At 47.0% G+C, this 22302-nt stretch overlaps 1 protein-coding gene across 1 annotated transcript in view; it reads right to left on the bottom strand.

Annotated features, from left to right (window-relative positions):
• LOC146190259 (PAS domain-containing serine/threonine-protein kinase-like) overlaps positions 1 to 22302 on the bottom strand; it is a 158335-nt gene that overhangs the window by 5010 nt on the left and 131023 nt on the right. The window contains exons 15-18 of the mRNA XM_084600717.1: positions 20874 to 21137; positions 16306 to 16488; positions 15961 to 16111; positions 2970 to 3107 (exon numbers count right to left, since the gene is read on the bottom strand). Of these exons, the coding sequence (XP_084456843.1) occupies positions 2970 to 3107; positions 15961 to 16111; positions 16306 to 16488; positions 20874 to 21137 (736 nt within the window). The remainder of the gene's footprint in view (positions 1 to 2969; positions 3108 to 15960; positions 16112 to 16305; positions 16489 to 20873; positions 21138 to 22302) is intronic.

Below are 22302 nucleotides of genomic sequence, written 5' to 3' on the forward strand. Positions count from 1 at the left end.
CTTCTGAAAACCATGTCAAGCAATAAGCAAATATATAGAGGGATGTGAAATAATACATCATTTCCGAATAATTTCTAAAATCAGCACAGTTGAAAATAAAGAAAAATGTTTATCCTCAAAATATGGGCATAAAAAAAAAAAAAAAGAAAAGAAAAGCAGACATTCCAACAAACTTTTCATCTGTCATCAGCATAATGTTTACCTATATGTAAGGCCTCCAAGGTGTTAAACAAGAAAGCAGGATTCATGTAGTAGTGATACCCTGTTTGTAATTATTTGATAACGATTGCTGTCATGCTTAAGGTGGATACTTCCTTAAGGTGGGTTCAGATGAGAGGACTGAAGCGCGGATGGTCCGCGCACGTCGGCACGGATCTGGTGCCACGTGTCTGCGTGTCCATCCGGTCGTCGAGCATCCACACGAAGCCAGCGGACCATCCGCATGCACCCTCCTCCCCAGCGCTGTTCGCACGCTGCCGAAAACCTTTCTACCGAGAGTTTTAACATGGACGTCGAGCGAAAACGTTTTCTCGCTGCTCTGGCTGTTCTGCTTGAAGTGTGCGAGGACGACGAGGAAGCTTCTGTGAAAAAACGTCCATTTATTGCAAGCGTCTTCAATATTCCTTATCGGTGGGCAGCTCTCTCTACGAGCGATAAAAACATGACTGTCATTTCATCACTGAGCGCTTTTTTGCACTACTTTACCCATAATAAGCACTAGAAACCGCGTAAAGCTACAACTCTGGCACACCCACAAGCACAAACACACAAAAAATGATGCACTGCAGCGAACACAGAGCGAACGACGCAGCGCATGCACAACAGGAGAAAACAATACCCCGCTCGAACTGATTAGCAATGATAAAGCAAGAAGAGCAAAAACAATCTCAGTCCGCGTGGACTGAAAAAGGCACATGGCATATTCAAGCCGCCCCGCGATCCGGGGCCCCGGACGGCCGCGCCGCTCGCTCGCCATTGCTCAAAGCAGTGCCGTCGGCGGCGCAGGTAGTGCTGACGTGCACGGACCATCCGCGCTCCGGTCCTCCCGTCTGAACCCAACTTTACTGGAGGACCAGAGGAATGAACTGTTGGTAATAACCTTCAAGTTCTAACGACGGTTGTAACGCTATGTACACACTACAAAATGCCTCTCGGCTGAATCACTCCAACACCGTGTTTTGATGTGCTGACCTTGCTCAGTAAGACTTCATTAGAATTTCATGTCGCTTGCAGTGTCGGAAAACCAAAACAAGCATCATTTGCATTAATGATTTTGGCGGCGCCATCTGTTGCACATGCGTAGAAAAATTTTTTTACTTTGAAGCTGCAATGATTAGTGGCAGAGTGAGCCAAACACTCGTAAACGGCTAGTTTGACGATAATTTCTAGACTGTTTTAACAATACTTAGCACAAAAAACTTTGTCAACATGACTTACTCCTTAACTCAACAAGTCTGCTTCATGCCTGCTGAAATAAAACAATGTAATCATTTCATAAGTACACCCTACAAGATGCCACCGCTTTGAGAGCAGCGGCTTCTTTCGTGCCAGATTCAAGGTCAGTAGCTCCACTCAGTGGCAATAGCGCACGTTCGTTACACTACTTGGTCTTCATAGCTGGTGGCAGATGGCGTGCGCCACACTCTCTCCTGGAGACCGGGGTGAAGGCGGCGTTTTCGTGCCCCTACATTGCTATGGAGATAGCAGGAACGTTAGACAAGGAGAACTAAGGTATGGTTCTCATGTGCCCAGTACAGTGAAATCTCATTACTACGAACACCACATTAACGAACTTTTCAAATTAACAAAATTTTTAAGAATCCCCGGCAGATTTGCTATGTTTTCAATGTAAAACTATTTCAGAATTACCAATTTCAAAATAGCGTATATTTCAGAATAACGAACATATTTTATTTCTCCTTCTATAATTTTGGAACATCAGTATTACGAATTTGGCTAAAATTAACAGCGTCACAGCTTGCAACTCTCGCGTGAAACGAAACAGAAACCGCCGTTTCTGTGTGTAGCTATCATCATCAGAACATCTAGGACCAGCTCCTAGCGCCACCTTGAAGCTATGGTTTATTATACAGTAGCCAGCAGGCCTAGCTGCCTGCGGTTTTTTCTCCCTGTGTTGTGTGCCGTACGCGGCTCGGTTGTTCATGCGGGACGGTATTTTTTTTTTGCCACAGGTAATAGAAAACTGCGATGTTTTTTTTTTTTCTTTTTTTTTTCCACATGGACAAAGTCCGTATTTTCATCACTTGGTGCAATCACGCGCGCAATGAGGTGTTCCGAAAAGCGGAAGGTGTATGTGCTGTAGTGGTGTAATGTAGTATGCGGTCATGTTTGCGGCACGCAGAAGAAAATAATTGATTTTTTCAAATAAATCAGCTTTGGAGTTAGCGCAACTTTTTCACTTGAGGTTTTGCTTGTCTACACACATGCCTACTGCCAAGGTACGTCATTTTCATACCTAGGCTTGACTACTGGCTTATAATCGCAAATTTTTCATTACAACGATATTTCAAAATAACGAATGATCTTTTGCGGTCTCGCGGGATTCGTTATCGAGATTTCACTGTATGGCATAGTTGGTTAAGGCGCTCGGGCTGGTGATCAGAGGAGTAAGAGTTCGAACCCCAGTGGAGAATGATTTTTTTCTTGAAGGTTAAACAGCACCCCGCCGATATCCCGCAGATTCTCGTGGACAGATCTCACCCACATGAGATTTTCACCATAAGCCAAGTAAGGCTTTCGCCTTAAAACTACGGACGGCCATGTGATATCTGTATGCCAAATTTCAGTGCAAGTAAGGAAGAGATTGAACATACAAACATTTTTCAGTTCACATTTAGTATTGCTACCATCTATATATACCCGAGATCAGCTATATATTGGACATTATTACAGTGAAGTTTTACTGCACCAGATTGCTACACAGGTAGGGACAAAAAGAGGAAGCTCACTGGCGTGGACGACATCCTCAAAACGATAGCTCTCAGGGCAGATAGGCTGGACGGTCCATGGGTGGCGCTCTGCCTCGGCCAGCGTGCAGCGCTGCTGTGGGTCATGGAACAGGAGCCGTGATATGAGGTCCCAAAGGTCTGCGCCACGACAATGGAAGTGTCAATGAGTGATTACTGACTGTTTCCTCTAGGCAAAAATGCATCCCCCTTCCTCCAAACAAAGGTATTCTAGGAACGAACTGAACTCTTAACAGACCATTTTCACCGAAAACAGAGTTTTTGTGAGCTAGAAGAGGTCAAGAAACGAAAAGCCATCAGCTGTTTCACAAACGAACTGTGGTGTGGTGTGTCAAGAGAATACTTTTTTTTTGCACATGGGTTCCTAGAGGTGGGCTACACCCGCCATTCACTTTCGCAACCAAGGAGTCTGAATGAACTGGTGGGAAAATATCAAGATTTACTCCGCAATAAATTTGTCTTCTGCTGCCAAACGAGAAACAACATAACCAGCATGAACCACAGAATCTTTACTAAAAGCACAAGCGGGATGCAGCTGTCCTCAGTGTCCTAGGAAGAAAGACTACTAAATGTGCTGGTGTGCATGTGAAACACGACATAAATCACACGTGTTGTATCTCAAAAGGTTAAGCCACTCGGTTGTCATAAGATAACCAGCCAAACAGCTGCATGCTGTAGTGTTTTTACCGTGTCACAAAGTGCATTCCATACCAGAGTAGATGATTGTGTGTGGACTTGCGGTGAACTTGCGGTCTCTTCTGAAAGTGCCCTACATCTAGCAGTAGTTTCTTTGCCCCAAGCAAGTTCACACTCAAGCGGATGTTTTTCTATTTAGCCGGCAAATAATCTTTGTCAAAACAGTGAGCCTGTGTTCCAGTAAAGTCACCTAGGCTGACCCAACATTTCATTCTGGGCTTCTTGGATTATCTGTGGCCATTTCCTTCACGCAGATGCATCTTGCAACTCTGCAGCCATCATGATGTTCTTAAACTATTGTGTACACACCCACGGAAAATAATGGGATGATATGTTCCTAAACAAACTAGTGCAAAATTTTGATGATACAAAGCTGGATGATATGAATTTAGAGATGATGTGAATTCATAAAATTCCCCAGCCAGAGCACAATACATACAGAATGCAGATTTTCAGTTCTGAACACACTCCAGGGTCACTACATGCGGTATGAATACCCAAGTAATGCTGCATCCTTGAGCAGTCCCCATACCCTCGAGCAACACAGACACCATCACAATTGCTAGTCATGCAGTACACGTGAGCAGAGAGCCACAGAGTACGCGCTGTATGCACAGGAAACAGTGAGCGGTAGCATGTGGCCTGCACATCCCCAAAGTCACAATCGCCAGTCACACTGCACGCATTGCGAGTAGTCAGATGCGGCAGCCTGCTTGTAAATAAATCCCTTGGCCGTAAGCAGGTTTAGGGAATTCATTTTCCACAATCCTGCATATAAATTTTGTTTATCATGGATGATTAGAATTTTGACTTCGGCCCTGTGAAATTCGTACCATTGAGGTTCTACTACAACTGCCTTTTTTTAGAGCCTGCATTCAGGCAAAAAAAAAAAAAAAAGCTTGTTTACATTTATTGCTTATATCACAAAATTCAGCAAACGTTGGCCTCCGTAATGTGAATTCTTTTCTAAATCATCCTGCTTGATTTACCACAACTTTCCTTACAGCTAATTACAAGTTATAAACCCCTAAAATTAGAAAAAAGCACTCCCCTTGGTTCTGGTAGGGCAAGGACACTTGTGCCTTGAGCCACGCTTTAACTCAAAGGTGATGCATTACCAGCGTGTTCCCACATTATGCAGTGTATGGCATAAAACATGCTGGGGGGGAGGGGAGTGGATGGGAAAGGTGCAGTAACTGTCTAGCATCTTTGTGGGCACCACACCCAAGCACATTAAGGGGAGAGATGAGAGAAAAGAATGAAAAAAGAAAGATGTAGAGATGGAGGACTCTGGGGTTAGTATGAACCCTTGGGGATATCAACACCAGCACAATACATAGGTGCCTTTTCCAATTTGCCTCGATCAAAATTCTACCACCAAAATCAGGACTGAACCTGGGTCCTACAACACAATAGCTAAGCTGAGTCACTATGCACTGCCAATTATTTAGGCGGAAACCTTAATGGGCTTCCTTCGGTGTATGAGCCCAGCCCCATGTTTTATTGAATTAGCATTAGCCCCTATCACACAGTTCAGGTGTCCACAGAGTAAGTGCGACAGATATAGGGGAGAAAATCTGGGCTACGGGGCGCTGCGCCGCTCTGTGCGTCAGCGCCCTCCATGGAGACCACGTCAAAACCTCCGCGCAGTGCGGCCGTGTTGTCTGCTCCCTGCCGCATAGAAAAGCATGCTGTCGTCTGCTCCGCGCTGCTTTCCAGCACGTGTTTGCGCGCGCGTGCTCGGTTGTTTCTCTCCTAATCCAGCTGCATTCTGGCCGCCGTCGCGCTCCAACAAAGGGGGCAAGAAAAAAAAACTGGAATGAAAAGGTGACGGCGCGCTTTTTCGCAAAACTCGTGAAAGTGTTTTTCTCTCTTTCGTGTTGAAACATGGTTGTCGGTTTTTTTTTTAGGTATCTCGTAGCGCTCGTATCTCGCACCTCTGTTTGTAACTGGCGGTGCCGCAGCAGCCATCGCGGAACCAAGTCGGCCTCAAGAAACAGATATATGTCAGTAATGCTATCACTCGGCGCTTATAAAGGGAAAACACATACGTTAATCGTTCTATCCTCATAAGCGATCCTGCTTCAGAAGCTCAAAACTGCGCGTTCGCTAGAGGAGATAACTGAACTAGGGATTGCACAGCGTAGCTGTGGAATTAAGAAGACAAAGGTTTACTTGGAGAGATGTCCCCGCCTGCATGAAAAGTTGTCAGGCATTTCCTCGCTCTTCGTCTCGCGGAGAGAGGAAACTGCCGAAAAAATGGCATGCCTCGGCTTCTCGTCAGTGATCCAGGTCGTTAAGAAACCTCTCATCGTTAAAGGTAGCTAAGTCATTGATTTCGGATGGCAGCGCCACAGCAGCGAACTCCCCCTGACCGCTGTCAGCAGGAACCAAAGGGTAAGGCGGCATGCTTTGTGCCTTTGTAGGGAACGCGTCCTAACCGCGCCGAAAGCAGGCACCACGGCGCCGGCAGCATCGTCTAAAACGTCTGTCCCCAAAGAGTTGAATAGGCCCCTTTCAAGTGAGCAATCACAAATGGAAAGGAAGCACCCCAACCAGCGCCCGGAGCACTCGTCGCTGTGTACACGCGTATCAATTCTCAACGAGAAGGCTGGACCCTTCATTCTCTGAACAACATGGAAGAAACATCAAGAGGTGCTGCCTCAAGTCCTTCAAAATACCTGTCGCTTGCCTCTGCCTTCGAGTGCTGAATTCACGTTCATGTTTCTTTTTTTTTTTTTTTTGTCTGAGCCTGCCAACAAGTGCTCTTTGAAAACAATGTTCGCGGCAATCAATTAATCATAATTTCTCACTTTCGAAAGCACCGATAAAGAGTGTGCCTCCAGCCAGCCTCTATGTCAGCCGGGGCACAGAAAAAAGCAAAAATAAGCAACGCCACTGGCAAAGAGCGCCGGCTTTGCGCGCACAGACGCACGACCATCCCCCCTCATCCTCACTCTCCTTCTCCCGCTCCGCATGCACGTGCGGCTGCCTGTAGCACGCGCTCCCGAGCGAGCAGGCTGAGCAGACTCCGCAGACAGCAGCGCGGGTGCGGATGCGCGTAGGTTTTGCAGTTCCTCTCCGCTCCGCTGGAAACCGAGCGCTGGCGTCGCGGAGCAAACTCCAGCTTTGGTTCCCTATAGTAGCGTCTTTCCTTTCGTGTAAAGCATTTACTTATGCAAAATTGGGCAGTGTAAAAAAATATGTATTGATAATTAGAGGTGACGATAAGTAATGATAATGTAATAATAATACTTAATAATTAATGATAGTGGTAAAATATCAATTACAGATAAATAAAATAAAAATAAAGAACTGAAGGGTACGATAACATAAAGTAAAAAATACACATTACAAAGTAGGTAGTAAAAGTTACAAAAACGTCACGGCAGCGCTAATGCTTGTGGTTTCTACGTGGACATAGGCCACCAACCACCGCGGGTTCGACGTCGCGCGAGCCGAAGCCCCGATCAGCCGTGACCGCGCGCGCACTGAAACACTGCAGCGCGCACTCATTCTCCACCGGGAGAAGAGCACTGCGCTGCAAGGACACAAACCTCCAAGTTCACAAAGGAGACGTTTATTGAAACGCCATCCTCCAGCGACACACACACACACACGCACGCACATACATATATTTACAAACGCACATACGCACGCACATACACATATTTACAAACGACATACACACACATACGCAGTCACCGTGTAAAGGGAGCGCGCGAGAAGCAAGGCTCCCCTGCGCGCACGAAGTGACACGGAGTGCGCGCCGCAAGCACGCAAGGGCGTGCTGTGATCTCTCTCTCGCAGTGACCAGAGGGTTCCTTTGAGAGAGGGTGGGCAACCACCGCAAGGTACGCCTGTCGCGGATCGTTGGATCACGATCGACAGGCTCGAGCTTCGCTCTCAGGTAAGACCCGGAGCAGACGAACTCGAGTACACACCGGTCTGCGCGGACAAAGGCCGGCAGACAAGAACAGTTGCGTACGCACCTTGCGATGTCTCGGAGGGGTCTCTCTCCGGGCTCCGCTCGGACAGTCGCGCAAGCGCGGCTGTCGAAGCGATGCCGTGTTCCCGCCAAAAGGCGCCAATGAGAACAGCCACTGGGAGCCAGGGCGGAGCTGTGGCCCGAACGACAGTGACAAGTCGCTCGAGCCCCTCTCCGCCGCCTCAGGCGGGAGAAAGGGAACGGGGAGAACAACTGGGAAGCGGGCGGCGGCCGCGAAAAGGGCAGCCGCAGCAAGCCCGATTCCCACATGCTTTTACATGCTCCTAATGCAGTTTCTGCAGTGACCTCTAATGTTTAGTCATTGCGATCTGGAGGCACAGCCTCGTTTATGGCTAGTGCTATAGTTATGTTAACCTGTCCTGGAGGGTGCCACGATTGGCCTCCATATGTGTATATATTGCTGCGACTAATCCATTAAAGGGGCTTTTTTTCGTTCGGCTACTGGCACCGTGCTTGCTTGGCTGGCTGCATATTCCGCTGTTTTGCATGTGCCTGCCGGCGATACAACAGATGGCGACGAGGATAAACAGGAGTGGACGTCAATAAGCTACAAGGTTAGCCTGCTTCAGCCACAGGGATTCCTGCCACCGCTGGGAAGGCCAGCCATTCCATGGAAGCAGTGGTGAAGGATGCTTGAAAATTATTTGCTGGCCTCGGGAAACAATGCCCACCGTGCTGCTTGTCGGGAAGCCCTCTTGCTGCATTGCTTGGGCGTGGAAGGGCAGCGCATTTTCTACACATTGCAGAAAGAACAGTCATAAGCTTCAGCAGGAAAACAGCAAGACAAGGAAGCAGTTGATAAGACGACCAGACAGGATGAATTTGACATCGCCCATGGCAAAGCTCGAAGATATTTCGCTGCGACGACTAATGTCGTTATTGAGCAACAAAGATTCCGCCAGTGTGCTTAGCTGCCAAGTGAATCTGTGGATTCGTTCATCACAGCTCATCGAGAGTTCTCTGTTACATGTGCCTTCGGTGCGCAAGTGGAAGACTACATTCGGGACCAGCTTGTAGGAAAGACGGGCCGCCACCAGCTACGGGGACGACTGCTGCTAGAAGGTTCTGCTCCGACGTTAAAAATGACAGAACTGCATTTACTGTAACTAACTCCACATACAGATGTTCATGTAATTGAGCATCATGCGTCACCAGCCGTGTGATCAGAGCGTTCTGCAGTCTCGAGAGCAGCGCCAAGCCAGCCAACAACCAATTCTAGAGTTTGTTTCCTCCGCTGCGGCTCCCTGCAGCACATAGAAAGTTCTTCAACGTGCGAAGCTAGAACAGAGATGTGCAACAAATGTGGTAAGTTGGGTCATTTTGAACGTATGTGCAGAAGTCTTGGAGAGCCCAGGCAATCCCTGGCCATTGCCGAAGATGACATTGGAGTTATGACAGTTCTTCACCTTGAGCTAAGCCATACAAGAGGGATACAGGTGGATGTGCAAGTGTATGCTGTTACTATTCACTGTTAGTGGAAACCGGTTCTGCGGTCTCAATTTTGTCTGCAACTACATTCGAGAGGCTGAAGTTTCGACTTCGTTGCAACCATCTGCAGCCACCCTCTTCGATTTTTCATGCAATCATATTGTTGTGTGGGGATGTCTCGTCGCTCCTGTTGTATTCCACAACTGCTAGGCAAATGTGCTCTTCCATGTCATGCCTGTAGGAATGGACGCCCTGGTGTTGGACGCCATCGTCACCCTGTGTCTGCAGATCGATGGCAGGTGCGTAAACTGCATGGCACCTTCATATGCTCCTCAGGGCATTCCCAGCTAATTGCATACAGACTTTGCACTTATTTGATGGGAAGCTAGGTCTGGCTCAGAATTTCAGTTCGTGAAGGTGCAACTCCAGTTGTTGCGAAATTGCGGCGATTGCTGTTAGCAGTAAGAGACCAAGTGTCCGAGGAACTAAACAGTTTTGAACGTAAGGGTATCATTGAAAAAACTGACAACTCCGAATGGGTATCGTTGCTTGTCATTGTGCGGAAAAAGGAAGGGTCAATACGCTTATGTGTTGATTTATGCGAGCCCAACAAGGCAATTGCCGTCGACAAGTTTCCACTGCTACATACAGAAGAGCTCCTGAATAAGCTACATGGTGCAAAATACTTTTCGAGATTGGATTTACCTGCAGTGTACCATCAAGTTCCATTGAGCCCAGAAAGCCGAGATTTAACAGCGTTTATTACAGACCAAGGATTGTACCAATTCCGATGTGTATGTTTCAGCCATGCTTCAGCATCAGCAGCTTTTCAACAAATGATGACTAAGATTTTGCAATCGTGCAGAAATACCTTCTGCTACATAGATGACATCACCGTTTTTGACAGCTCACTTGATGAACATAACGCAAACCTCAGGAAAGTTTTGCATCGCATCAGTGATAACGGCTTAAGTTAAATCAAAAGTGCATTTTCAGTGTGAGCGAACTTCCATTCCTTGGTCATCTCGTGAGTGATAAGGGCATGCGAGCACTGCAGAGCAACACTGACGCTATTCAGAATGCGCCTGCGCCAACGGACAAGGCAACGTTACGTTCCTTTCTTGGAATGACAAGCTATTACAGTAGAATCTCGATGATATGATTATGGCTAATACGAATTTTATGAATATGTTAAGATTCGGGGTGATACGAAGAGTTTCTGAACCCGCCACGGTTGATACGAACATGCAAACCAGTGGCGCATGCGAGCAGGCCGGCACGGCTGGCCTCAAGAGGGGAACATACCCGACGCGGCCGCCGCTGACTCCTCTCCAGCCCCCGCCGCGAATGATACAAACGAACGTTGTACAAAAGTACAAAGCCACCGAGCGGCTCAGCGCAACAGCTCACAGGGGGAGAGGGTACCCACCGCGGCCGCTGCCTCTCCTCTCCAACCCCCCCCCCCCTCTAGCCACCCTACCCCACCTCCCTTTCGTAGCAAACCGACGAGCACTCGAAAAGGACGGCCAAGGCGAGGCACGTGCCCAGTCGTGTATGTCACTCATTTGCTGGCAGCTCATTGGTCTATCGAAAAGTTGTCTCGCCGGCTATTCCCAGGAGGCCTGTGAAGCTGGCTGCCGCTGCAGCAGTTCTCCGTTCGCAGCTTCTTTCTGTTTTTCGCTGTGACGTGAACTGCCCAAACGTTACAAAGACGCAAGCGTTCACTGCTGCCGAAATGTCGCAGAAGCGTAAAGCCCTTTCTTTTAAGGAAAAGCTTGATGTGCTGAAGAGGGTTGACGAAAACCCTAAGAAGAAGCATGTCGGCTTGGCAAAAGAGCTAGGGTTGGCACCGTCGACGCTCTGCACCATTGTTGGGCAGCGAGATGTCATCTTGAAGAATGTGCAGCACTTCGGTGCAAATGTGAAGCAGATTAAAACAGCGACCCATGTCAAGCTGGAAGCGGTTCTGCTGACTTGGTTCCGCGAAGTGACAGCGGCCGGCGTCAACGTGGACGGCAAGGTGCTGCGTGAAAAAGCCAACACCGTTGCAGTTTCATTGGAATTGAAAATTTCCAAGCATCTGGGGGATGGCTGCACCGGTTTAAGGAGCGGCATGGACTTGTCTACCGGGTCATCTCAGGTGAAGGCAAGAAAGTGGACCAGTCAGCTGTAGATGAGTGGCTGAACACGCTGCCGGCGCTGATTTCGGAGCACGCGCCACGCGACATATTTAATGCTGACGAGGCGGGCCTCTTTTTCAACCTTCAACCGGAAAGAAGTTTGTGTGTAAAAGGCCAAGCATGCCAGGACGGCCAGAAAAGCAAGGAGAGAGTAACAGTACTCTTTTGCTGCAACTCAGATGGATCCGAGAAACTCCAGCTTACCATCATCGGTAAGTCAAAGAAACCGAGGCGTTTCCGATCGGCGGAGCGTTTGCCTGTCTTTTACAAAGGTAACTGAAAGGCGTGGATGACTGGAGATTTTTTCCGCGAGTTCTTAACAAGCCTTGATCGGAAAACAGCGTCAAGAAACGGGAAAATTTTGCTTTTCGTGGACCAGTGCTCTGCCCACCCAAAGCAAATTACATTCAATAACTTGAAAGTCAGGTTCCTGCCGCCGAACACTACCAGCCATCTTCAACCACTGAATGCTGAGATAATCAGAAATGTAAGACATCATTTCAAAGGACTTCTAGTGAGGCGTCTGCTGGCGAAAATTGACCGTAAAGAAGCAAACTTGCGGATCAGTCTCTTAGATGCTTTGCACTTTCTAGCCATGTCGTGGGATAGTGTAACTTCAGACACAATCTCGAACTGTTTTAAAAAGTGCGGATTTGCCATCAGACTTGATGCGGCTTCAGCAGGAGATCGTCAAGAGCCAGATGAAGACTTCATGATTGATGGCTTGGACAATCTGGAAACTGAAGCTTCGGCTCGAGACTTTGTTACCGTGGACAATAACCTCGAGACCTGTGGGTTGAGGTCTATTGAAGGCTTGGTCAACGAAGTGGATGATTGTGAAAATGAGCCTGACAGCGATGGTGACGCTGACGAGTGTGATCAGCCGCCGTCAACGGCAGGTACTTTTCACACTTTGGACGTTCTGCGCCACACCGTAAGTGCCGGCAGCGTGAGCGACGAAACCACGGCACGGTTTTATGCCTTTCAGGCGGGGCTTGTCCGCGACATCAACGGCAAAAAAGTGCACACAAGCATCATGGACTTTTTCGGCCGCAAGTAGTTCGCCATAATAAAGTTTGGTTCATTATTTTCAATTCATTCCCATGTGGAAGTTGACTTGTTTTGGATCATAGGAATTTGGAATGATACGAATATTTTGCGTGCTACCTTGGAATTCGTATCATCGAGATTCTACTGTACGCTGAGTTCATTCCATGATACGCCGAGATGGACAAACCTCTTCATGAGTTACTGCGAAAAGATTCCGAGTTCCAGTGAGATTCCAAGCGTCAAACTTGCTTTGATGAATTGCATCGTTTTTTGTCTGACAGGTGCTTGCAGCTGTTTGATCCTGCCACGAGACCATCATTACAATTGATGTGCCCGGAATTGGCCTCGGAGCAGTACTGCAGCAGCGGCGGGGTCACGAAGTGGTTTCTATTGTTTTCGCTTCCAGGAGATTTATTGACAGACGCAGAAAAGAAGTATTTGACTGGCGGGCTTGAAGCCTTGGCATGCATATGGGCCTACGAACATTGGCGTGTGTATCTGTGGAGTCGTTCGTTTATTTTGCACACAGATCACCAGGCCCTTGTAACTTTGCTGTCAACAAAAAAGGGTGGGTCGCAAGCCCTTCATAATTGCAAGATGGTATGCTCAGCTTCTCGATTACAACTACACCATAGAATTTCAGAAGGGCAGTGAAAACATTGTGGCGGATGCACTGTCACGAATGCCCTAATCTGCACTCATGGGGCACATGGAGCAGGAAGGGTTTGACGACGCAGGTGTTTCATCGTGCACAACCCAAGAAGAGTTTGTTGCTGAAACTTCACAGGATCGAATGCTAAAGGACATAATGCAGTGGACTACAGTAAAAGCTCGTTAATTCGAACTTCACGGGACCGGGAAAAAAGTTTGAATTATCCGATGTTCGAATTATCGAATGGCCTCGAAAAAACTGACAAGAACCATTTGTATTACAGTAAATATACCGTATTTAGTCGCGTAACGAACTCGCTCGCATAATGAACCAACCTAGCCCCGATTTGTGCCTACGAATCAGATCCGAAAAAAAAAAAAATGAAGGCCTCAGTTGTTAGCGCGTCCCTCCGTTTTGCGCTGTCAGGGTCCACAACATATTCCTTGGCAGTGCGCCAAGATGCTGCGCAGCGATAACGATGTGTTTATCTTTTGACTACAACTCCAGCAGGGGGGAGGGGGGGAAGTGAACTTGGCAAAGTGCCAGCGCTTGTCCGGTTGTGCAAGCCTCCTTTTCAGTATGTTCGCTTTATCATGCTATAAGCGACTGGAGCGGGCGCCTGCCACTCCAATCATCGGAACGCGCGATATCAGCAAGCGGCTTTTGAAGAGAAGGGTGCTAAAAGCCAGCGTTATGATCGCGGCTGACTCGCGCGTGCTTCCGCTGACAACTAATGGGTGGAGGGAAAGATGGCTATCGCAAAAAAAAAAAAAAAAAAGTTCTACCCACAGTGCCCGTCCGAGATCTAGCCTTTCATGGGCATTGGCTGGGGCCGCGCCGACAGTACTTATATCCCCATTTCCAAATTAGCAGGGTTGGAATTAACGAGTATGTAGTTGTGTGCTACGGAGGTTGCGCAGAAGAGAGAGTAGGCAGCCGCGGCCGCCGTCCTCTCCCTCCAACGCCGCCGGCCGCCGCACCAGTCATGGCGCCATTGAAGTTTTACCCATTCTTCCATGGCTTTACCTGGTGTCATCTCCTGTCCCCGTTTTAGATGAGTGCAGCCTCTATTATGCCTTCCGATCGCGGAGGTGTTTACTTCTTTTTTTCTTTTTTTTTTTTTTGCCGCTTGATGTGCGCCAAGCCGCCCAGGAGCGGCGGCGCGGAGTTCGAATTATCCGTAGCGGAACTGACTCGCGTTCGAATTAACGGGCTTTTTTTATACACAGATCTCTATGGAGCTTGGCCGGACCAAGTAGTGTAGCTCGAATTATCCGAAAATTCGAATTATCGAGGTTTGAATTAACGAGCTTTCACTGTACCTCGTCATGGCCTCCAAGTAAGGGTCTACCATCAGGTGCACACCCCTTTCATCGCATCCAAGACGAGCTGTCTGTCGCTGGAGGGATTCTTCGTTGCGAGCAGTTGTTTCTAACATCTAACGTTGCATCATTCCTACACAGTGTATTCAGGAGGGAAGGCTATCCTTAAGAACTTGTGACTGATCATCAGCCTCACTTCACATCAACCGAGTTTGAAGAATTCCTGCAAGAGGTATAAAGCATACTTTCTCCGCTGTCTATCATCGACAAGCGAATAGACAGATCGAACAGTTTAATCGTGTGCTCAAGGATTATGTCCAAGTCTGTTTGCAGGAAAAGCGACTCTTAAAGGATGCCATCACTGAGTACTTTGGAATATATTGGTGTTCCCCACACACGCAACGACAGGCGAAAAACCTGCCCTGCTTCTGCATGGTCGTCACCCAAGAACTACCTAAGATGAATTTAGTCTGAGCTCCAGGTGCCCAGTTCTTCCAGGGGCTGGACACTGAGTTGCAAGTGTTGCGTCACAGAGTGGCTGAACACCAGCAGGCAAGCAAAGAGTACATGGATAGGCAACGAGTTGCCAACACGCGGTGCTTCACCCAGGCCAAAGAGCACGGGTCAAGCTGCCAGGGCACATTCCCAAAAGTGCTGTTAGGTATTTCCAACCCCCCACTGTTGTTAAGCAGTGGCACCAAGACACCTACGAATTGGAAGATGGCCGCAGGTGGAACCGAGAGCGTTTAATGACGTACCCTAGGGAGCACACTGAGCATCTGCCCGCTGCCGTTACAAGTTTTCAGTTCGGCGCTACCCGGAACTCCCTTGGGACACCTCAGACGACAACACGACTGTCAGAAACACAAAGCAGCGCAGCTGAAGAATCACCAGCGAGAACGGAGCCATCGGCAATTTTGCGACAATGAACGAGAGAGCAAAGGCAACCTGCGTGGTTCGCGGGCTATGAAGTATGATTTGCAACAATGTGAAGCAGTCAAATGAACCATCATTTTGGCAAATTTTTTTTTTTTTTTTAGAAGGGGAGATGTTATAGTTATGTTAACCTGTCCTGGAGGGCACCACAGGTGGCCCCTATATGTGTATATAGTGCTGCGACAAAGCGATTAAATGGGCTTTTCTTCGTGTGGCTACTGGCGTCGTGCTTGCTTAGCTGGCTGCATGTTTCACTGTTTTGCATGTGCCAGCTGGCTATACAACAGGTAGCACCCCCATAACATGTGCTCCCAGCATACAATCTGCTGCCTGTCCATCGGCTCTTTAGGGTGCATGCATTGGGTGATCATAGAACCACGGCTCGGAACCCAGCACTGATGCCCCTACTCGGGGAATGAAGGGCAGTGCTGGGGACAGGGCTGCTGCATTCCTCTGCTTCTTCCTGCCGGTGACTTTTCACAGTTTGCCTGGCCATGTCTTGCCTGATCTTGCTTACCATTAACTGTCTGACAGGCCCCGGATGACACTGGGGACCATACGTAGCATGTTCTCTCAGTAGCATGTTCTGCCACTTGCTTCAAGCCCTGGTTCTTTTTCTCGTCTCTCTATATGCTACTACCACTACCAACACACTTCCCATGGCACTGCCAGCCCACTTCCTGCAAAAGCCTTTCCTTACCTTTAGAAGTTGCATAGGGTGGCTTGAGCACTGCCGCAATGGTTTCCTCCACGTCGAAGAAGGGATTCTCTCCATAAATGAGCGTGTACAGGGTCACACCCAGGGCCCACATCTCCAGCTCAGGCCCCGCATATGGGTTGCCCTGTAGAACCTAGGAAACGTGAAAGGATGGAGATTTCACTGAATTTTGCTATTGCAATTTAGCGCACATTCAAGCCCAAGAGAAAGAGAGAAAAACAAACAAAGGTTGGCTCAATGCATAGCAGGGCAGTCAGGCAACTTAGTAATACAATAAATAACACTGGCAGCAGCTATTCAAATACACAATGCACAGGTCCACCATACCTCAGGACTGCAGTACTCAACAGTGCCGCAGAATGTGGTGAAGTGGCGATCAGGGGCCATAAATGCAGCCGAGCCAAAGTCAATGAGCTTCACACTAAAGCGCTCGTCAATGATGATGTTTTCGTCCTTAACATCTCGATGAAGAATGTGCAGACTGTGCAGGTAGGACAAGGCGCTCACCACCTGGGAGGACAGAGAAAGGTTTCGATGTGAACAAAGTTGCCCAAATTGGAAGACAATTTTTCACAACAGACGAAAATAGGCAGAAAACCCAAGTGTGAAGTACCAGGCATTACCTTGCTGCACCTATTCCTGTGTTTATAAGCTAGCCACAAAAAAGTGCAGTTAAACCTCGATGTAACAAACTTCAATGTAATGAAATCTTCGATGTAATGAAGTATTTTGGTTTTCGCAACCTTGTGTCCATAGAACACTATGTATTTTTAGTCTCCGTATAACAAAGTAAATTTTATCACACTTGCAATGCAGCGAAATTTCGTTGCTGCCTCGAAACAAACCAGCGGAAAAATTGTGCCACAAGCACGAAAGGTTGAGCGGAATGTGTACAGAGGCGCGCTCTGTAGTGCATGTGTGAAGGAGCGCCGCCCAAAAGACAAAAGCGCGCAGTGGCGGAGCACGACGTCTGCTGCACCACCTCAGGCAGTATGGGTGAGGTTCGCGAACTTAGTGTTGGGGGAAACCACTAAGAGGCGCGAGCGCCAAAACTGGACACAGCTCTGGCAGAATGTCCTAATAAGTCGCAATCCTGCCCGTACTGGGTGCCAAATGCAGTGTGGTGCCTGTACTCAAAGGGACCTCCGCTGTGATTATCGTGCTTACCCATAAAGCTCAGTGAAAAAACTGTAAAGGTAGGCATATTCACCAGCCTGACAACCCCACTTTCCACTCTGACGCTGTGCACGCATGCGGCACAAAGCGACGATTATCCTCAAATGGGTTTCAGTTCATCAGGTGTGATGGAGGGCACCGTTTTCAGTGCAGTTTACTCGGAGAAAGCGAGGCAAAAAGCCGGCACGGTTCGATGCCACCACCGACCTTCATTTCCCAGGCTCCTACTCAACTACAGCGACAGCAGCTGAACACTGCGTCAAGTCGACAACACGATAAGGAACTCGAAGTTCAGATGGGCGGCAATGATGGTGAAACCAAAAATATCCGTTCGAGTCATCCCCATCATGCACATAATAATAACAACAACGCCCAATTCCACCACAATTCAAGGGTTTCCCTTTGAAATGTCTAAAATGTTCTGGAGGGTTCTCTCCATGCAAGATGACAAATTTAGATGCTGTGAATGTTCAATTTACCGAAGTAAACGGCATATTTTAGACTTCGCATTCATCACCATCCTCCTCTGCAGCCTGACTATACCCACTGCAGGGCGAAAACCTCTCCCATATTCCTCCAATTAACCCGGTCCTGTGCGATCTGCATCCACTTGACCCCTGCGAACTTCTTAACCTTCGCTATACAAGGTTTAAATGTAGTACTCGCAGTACCACTTCAGGACTGCCAATAAGAAGTGAGCTAAAGGAACTCCCTGTAGCAAAAAAAAAAAAAAAAAAAAAAAGCCAAGGCAACAATCGGCGTCTGAAACAGCGTGCAGCTGAGCTTGGATTGCTGATGCACGACCGATAGCCACTATCAGCGAGTAGCAAAGCTCAGAAAATGGCACTATCGGTGATGGAGCACCTCCTGAATGGAATGCCCTCAACAAGCTCCCACTCTGGACAACATACGATCAGGGGGGGGGGGGGGGGGGGGGGAGGGAGGGGGCTGAATTTTTAGCTTGCACGGTGTAAAAAAAATTACACAAGTGCGCTTGGTCCTGCTTAAGAGCAAAAATGGCAAAAGCCACTCCCACCTTCCTCCCTTCCCTTACGGCGCGGTTCAGGTGTCCACAGAGCAAGTGTGACAGATACTGCGCCTTTCCCTTCCTGTGAACCAACCAACCAACCACTTTAGAGGACTGTTTACACTAAATGAATCGACATCATCATTCCCTACTATCATCATCGCCCCTACTACCATCATCAAGTGAATGCACGGTTATTGCTATCACTACTGCCATCATTATCATTATCACTAACAGCACTCTCATTGTCACTGCTACTATAATCCTCACACTAGACAAGAAGAATTACGATCAGTTTCTCGTGAGCCCTGGCTTGGAGTAGTGATTTGCGTGCTCAGCTGGGGATTGGAGGGATAGCGGTTCGATTTCTGGTGGAGACATTTTTTTTCTGAAGTGTCAGTTTGTGCGAACATTTCCTGTGGACATTTCCACAGCCCATGGGCCAAGAAAGGCCTTAGTGTTCGACCGGTGCTCTTTACAGCTCTGAGAGCGTGAGAGCAAGATAAAACGTTTGAATTGACCAAATATGTGCAAAAAATTAAGCAGCTTTAAAATCTATTAAAGATATAGTCGTCCTACCAACATTTTAAAATTTGAATTACCCGAAAGGTCACATTATTGTGAATCCACTGCAGTAATAAATTCCGCATAGAAAACTAATAACCTTGGTCATAGTTCCTCGGACATGAATTGCAGTCAGTGAAAAACATCTAATATCCAGTTTGACCTAACACCCACATGATAAAGGAGCTTGCATCATGCTGCCAATAAGCACTACAAGGTGGCTTCATGCCTCCTTATTGAATGGAGATGCGACAGCAGCGGTTGACTAAGGAGCAAGGCATAAGGCACTACTGACCAAACACGACAAGACTGTTCGTGAAATGGACACAACAGCAGAACATTGAGCTGCCACAAAACTAAGCCATCGCGCCTGTCTTATCGTAACGCTATCAGCCCCATTAAGTGTGGACACAGTCAACGGCTATTCGGTCATTCCAGCTCCTATAGGTGGCACGGCGAGAGCACAACATGGTGGATTTTGAGACTTGCAAGCATGTGGTGGCTCTTGATGGCCATCAGCATACTTTATGCAAGGCCTAGCATTACCATGGACAGGTTTTTGATGCTTGCTGGCAGTCATTTTCAAGAGAAGGAAGCAAGATAGCTCATGATATAGTTAGTTAGCGGCAAGGTAGTCTTGCCACTTGAAATCTCCCTATGTTTCACTGTGAGTTAAGATCAAAAACAAAAGGATTTGCAGTTTCTGAATGCTTAGGAGGTTCGAATAATTCATGCAATGCAAATGCAATGTGAATCAAAATAAATAGTCGAACCCCTTTATAGTAAAGGCACTCCAACAGGCAAAAGTCTTTACTATATCCCGAAGACACTGTCTGGAAATTACCTAAACGGCTACTTACTAAACACGTCTTGTTACTTTATAAAAAAGGTACTATCTTTTGCTGCAGTTTTCCTTTTTTCACTTATGTCAGTTTTTTTTTTTTTACACATCTTGTGTGAGTATCTCTTTAACATGAATGTAATGTGGCTAAGAATACAATTGAGCCTGATCTCATGTAAAAACCAAAGCCTTGCACGAACGCAGCGTCACTTTCTGCTGTTTCTTTCATTTAAGTGTCAACAGATGAGAAATGCGCATGACAGTCGAGTATGGCAAAACTGCACACACCATGCCTCCACTTATTGCCACTGCTGCTTTGTGCTTCACTTTGCAGAGTGCTGCGAATGTTTGGCAGTTTCTTCCTTTCCCTACTTATCTCTGCTCATTAATTCTCTTTTACTTTCTGAATGGACAGTGCTGCCCTCTTTCCATGTACGTAGTCAACTTTATTTTTTCCCTTACGTGCCGCATGCTTTCCCCCATGGCTTCAAGGCCTATGTAAAGTTGGCTTCTCCTCAGCCTGTTGACTGGTGACAAAAGTCAATAAAAAAAAAAAATAACACTAGGTATTTGTTTCTGTTTGTTTTTTTTTTCAACAAAAATTTCCCCCGCGATTGTAAGTAGCGTAAATGCGGCAATGTCATTTCGTGAAAAGTCTGTTGCCACGGTCAGACGCAGTTTATTATAAGCGATTTTTATCAAAAAATGTCTTTACTATAAAGGGGAAGAAATGTATAGTCGTCTATGAAAGACCAACTTGGACTTCAGTTTCACTTTGCTATATCCGAGTTTACTATAGAAAGGTTCTACTGTATTGGCAAACAATTCGAAATACTTTCATTAACTTCATTGATAAATAATTTCTTAGGGCCCCCTTCGCTCCTTTAAAGATTAAAAGGAATATCACTCTGAACTGCACAGCAACTGCACTAATGCTTTGTATATACTAATAGGTTCCCAATGCTATCCATTGGTCACCTAGCTTTCAGACTGTTGGGGGCCCAGAATTTGCAAACATTACCAGGCTACAGTCCTTGGTGAATGTAACAATATTGTGATATGCAGTGGTCCATGATATTGTTTTTACAGAGCACGGCTCTACCTTAGCCTGGTGCGCTAACGGACAGATGGCGAGCTTCTACCTCTTTATCACATTTCATTCTTCTCTCCTCAGTGCTGCCTCACAATATATTTTGCAGATCCACAAAACAATCAGCAACATGAAAGGGCAAAAAGCGGCAACTGCAGGCAATGTGTTCATGACCAAAGGCTAGCATAAAAATGCACCTGTCGGAAGATGTAGGAGGCAAGCGGTTCATCAAGGCAGGGCGCCCGGTCAATGAACTCGAAGAGGTCCATGCCTGCACCGTGCCGTTCCATGACCATTTGGAAGTGGCTGGCATTCTCAAAGACGTCCAGCACCCGCACTACGTTGGGGTGGCTAAGTGTTGTGAGGAGGCTCACTTCCAGGGGCACCACTCGCCCCATCAGCTGGTCATGCACCCAGCTCTCCTCATACACTTTGCTCTTGCGGATGAACTTGGTGATCACCTGCAGCAAGAAAATGGTGTGGGGTTACAGAATACTTAATGAAGCAGGCAGCGACAATAGTAAGCAGTCAGTCACTCTTATAAGCAAGAGTAGGCCCAAATTAACCTTGTAAGTGCCACATATTACGTTTGCACAGCATGTAAAAATGCAGAAAATTTTCCTTTCTCCTCACACCACTAATATTAAGTCTTAGAATATATATTTTAAGAGGCATCTATTTGAAGTATGAGCTACCAGAGATGCAGCTGATATTTGCTAAAAAGAACTGCAGCAAAAGCTAATCCTAAAAGCAAAACTGATTTCAGTGGTTGCAATGCAGCACACGCAGGCAGGTGACGCAGTGGTTTTGAATATCCCTTTTCACTTCTCACGATGGCTCAGTGGTTAAGGTGCTTAACTACTGAACCCAGAGAAACGGGATCGAATCACAGCCACGGTGGCAACTTTTTGATGCGGGAGAAAAGCAAGGAACCTGTGTTATCTGTGGTACCATTTCGCATTAAAGAACCCAGGTGGTCAAAATTTTTGGAGCCCTCTACTAAGTTTTTCATAGCCTGGGTTGCCTGGGACATTAAGCCCTATAAACCAAACCAAACCTGAATTTCTCTTTCGATTTATGTTTCCACCAGTCTATCCACACGCAGTTCTATCATCCTTAGACATTATAAAATCATCAAAATGACTTTAAAAAAACTTCCCAGTTTTTACATTTGATCAAGGAAGGAACCATTAGTGATGAGATTCTAAAAGCTTACAATTCTTATCTGATATGCTCAATGATTAGAAGTTAAGAAGTGCATCATCTCAATGGACACAATATCCATTGCATACCAACAGCGCTTAGTGGACTGCTGTGGAAAATAATTTTGCAGCAACAAAATCCATTTTCGTGCATACTATTAGTCTGCATACGAAGAATGTATAAGTAGGACGCCTAACTTCAGGCACAAGGAAGAAAATAAGTTAGCATGCCATAATCCAATGAAACCTCCCAGCTCAGAAGCTGATCGTGTTGGGCATTAAAATGATTTGTTCTGAGGACTACACAAGAGACTGTACAAGACTTGATAAGTATCATCTCTGTTTTTGCCAGTAGCAGACATGCTTTTCTGATGCTCCACCTGCAAAATCACCACTCGTTTTAATGCTGTCAAGAACAGTCAGC

The sequence above is a fragment of the Amblyomma maculatum genome, chromosome 4 (genome assembly GCF_055883805.1).
Source record: "Amblyomma maculatum isolate TAMU_Amacu chromosome 4, ASM5588380v1, whole genome shotgun sequence".
Taxonomy (NCBI): Eukaryota; Metazoa; Arthropoda; class Arachnida; order Ixodida; family Ixodidae; genus Amblyomma; species Amblyomma maculatum.